The 2,148-nt window shown below is 53.8% G+C and overlaps 1 protein-coding gene across 1 annotated transcript; it reads left to right on the top strand.

The window, feature by feature from the left end:
- The first annotated feature begins 500 nt into the window (after window positions 1-500).
- Window positions 501-1,433, top strand: LOC129133322 (olfactory receptor 14J1-like). Its single transcript, XM_054653032.2, has one exon. It carries the CDS (start codon window positions 501-503, stop codon window positions 1,431-1,433), a length of 933 nt encoding a protein of 310 aa, XP_054509007.2.
- Window positions 1,434-2,148: the final 715 nt, after the last annotated feature.

The following is a 2,148-nucleotide window of genomic DNA, read 5'->3' as shown; positions in this document are numbered from 1 at the left end:
CGGGGAATCCTTTGCCTCTCCCATCTCTCAGTGGCCAACTCTGAGTGCAGCAGAAATGCTGGCAATTTCTGACCTCAGAGAGCCAGGAATGATGTGTGGGTAGGAAAACAATTTCTAAAACCAACTCGTGCCATCTATTTCCTTTAGAACTAGGAGTGCAGATGCTACCAAGCCTGTCTGCATTAGGAGTGATTCCCCTGACAAATCCTTAACATCTAGTTTTGTCCCTCTGCCACATGGCCACAAACCCAGGGCAGTGGGGCAGGGATGGATCCTTGGGAGCCCCCATGCACAGCCCTGGCTGCTCCTGGCACACTCAGCCAGCACAACTGGAGCTCAGGCAGGGACCTGGGTGAAGGTTTTCCCAGAGCAGGAACAAGGCTGGGTGAGTCCCAGTGGGACAGTCTGCAGGGAATGGCCCAGGTTTGGCTCAAAGCAGCCTCTGCTGACTTGTCACTGTCCTTTCTCCATGAACAGGTGCCCATGTGCAGCCCCAGCAAATGTCCAACAGCAGCTCCATCAGGCACTTCCTCCTGCTGGCATTGGCAGACACGCGGCAGCTGCAGCTCCTGCACTTCTGGCTCTTGCTGGGCATCTCCCTGGCTGCCCTCCTGGGCAACGGCCTCATCATCAGCGCCGTAGCCTGCGGCCACCACCTGCACACGCCCATGTTCTTCTTCCTGCTCAACCTGGCCCTCGCTGACCTGGGCTCCATCTGCACCACTGTCCCCAAAGCCATGCACAATTCCCTCTGGGACACCAGCAACATCTCCTACACTGGATGTGCTGCACAGCTCTTTTTCTTTGTGTTCTTCATCTCAGCAGAGCTTTCCCTCCTGACCATCATGTGCTACGACCGCTATGTGTCCATCTGCAAACCCCTGCACTACGGGACCCTCCTGGGCAGCAGAGCTTGTGCCCACATGGCAGCAGCTGCCTGGGCCAGTGCCTTTCTCTATTCACTGCTGCACACGGCCAATACATTTTCCCTGCCCCTGTGCCATGGCAATGCCCTGGGCCAGTTCTTCTGTGAGGTGCCTCAGATCCTCAAGCTCTCCTGCTCCAAATCCCACCTCAGGGAATTGGGACTCATTGCTGTAAGTTCCTGTTTGGTATTTGGCTGTTTTGTGTTCATGGTTTTCTCCTATGTGCAGATCTTCAAGGCTGTGCTGAGGATCCCCTCTGAGCAGGGACGGCACAAAGCCTTTTCCACCTGCCTCCCTCACCTGGCCGTGCTCTCTCTGTTCCTCAGCACTGCTTCATTTGCCTACCTGAAGCCCTCCTCTTTGTCCTCCCCGTCCCTGGATCTGGCCCTGTCAGTTCTGTACTCGGTGGTGCCTCCAGCCCTGAACCCCCTCATCTACAGCCTGAGGAACCAGGAGCTCAAGGCTGCAGTGAGGAGACTGATGACTGGATGGTTTCAGGACCATTAAACTGCTGGTCAATTTCTGCAAATTACTTGTAATAAAAGTCGTCTTTGATACTTCTTGTTGGTTTCATTTTGGAGATTCTTTTTCTTTGTTTTACTTTTTTAATATTGTCCACAAAGAAGTATACTTGTTTGTGCCATTTCTCTCCATTCCATTTTGGTTCTCTCCAACTTCTCTTTTCCAGAGACTGTGTCAATGGGGGGTTGTGCTCTTGGTGTATTTACAGGAACTAAAGGATCTCCAAGCAGAGTTTTCTGCAGAGATGCCCTTTTGTTCCCTTCTCTGGAGCTGCAGCAGCAATGTCTGTGTGCAGAGCTGGGGCAGATCAGTGCCGAGCACAGCAGCTCTGCTCCTGCTGGCCACACCATTCCTGATCCAGGCCAGGAGCCATTGGCCTTCTTGCCCACCTGGGCATACTGCTGCCTCATGTCCAGCCTGCTGTCCATCAGTCCCTGCAGGTCCCTTTCTGCCTGGCTGCTGTCCTGGAACTCTCCAGCCACTCTGTCCTAGGCCTGTAGCACTGGGACCAAATATCAGGGCCTGGCACTTGTATTTGTTAAACCTCACCTTGTTGGATTCATCCCCTGGATCCAGCCTGTCAAGTCACTGTGCAGAGCCCTCCGACCCTCCAGCAGATCAACACTCACATCCAGCTTGGTGACATTTGCTAAGATGTCCTTGGTTCCATGGGGCCCCTCAGTGTCACAATGGCCTCTTG

The sequence above is a fragment of the Agelaius phoeniceus genome (assembly GCF_051311805.1).
Source record: "Agelaius phoeniceus isolate bAgePho1 chromosome W unlocalized genomic scaffold, bAgePho1.hap1 SUPER_W_unloc_1, whole genome shotgun sequence".
NCBI classification, from domain to species: Eukaryota; Metazoa; Chordata; class Aves; order Passeriformes; family Icteridae; genus Agelaius; species Agelaius phoeniceus.
This window is presented reverse-complemented; position numbering and strand designations above follow the sequence as displayed.

Coding starts and splice junctions, on each gene's coding strand:
- LOC129133322 (XM_054653032.2), top strand. CDS start 501: ATGTCCAACAGCAGCTCCATCAGGCACTTCCTCCTGCTGGCATTGGCA.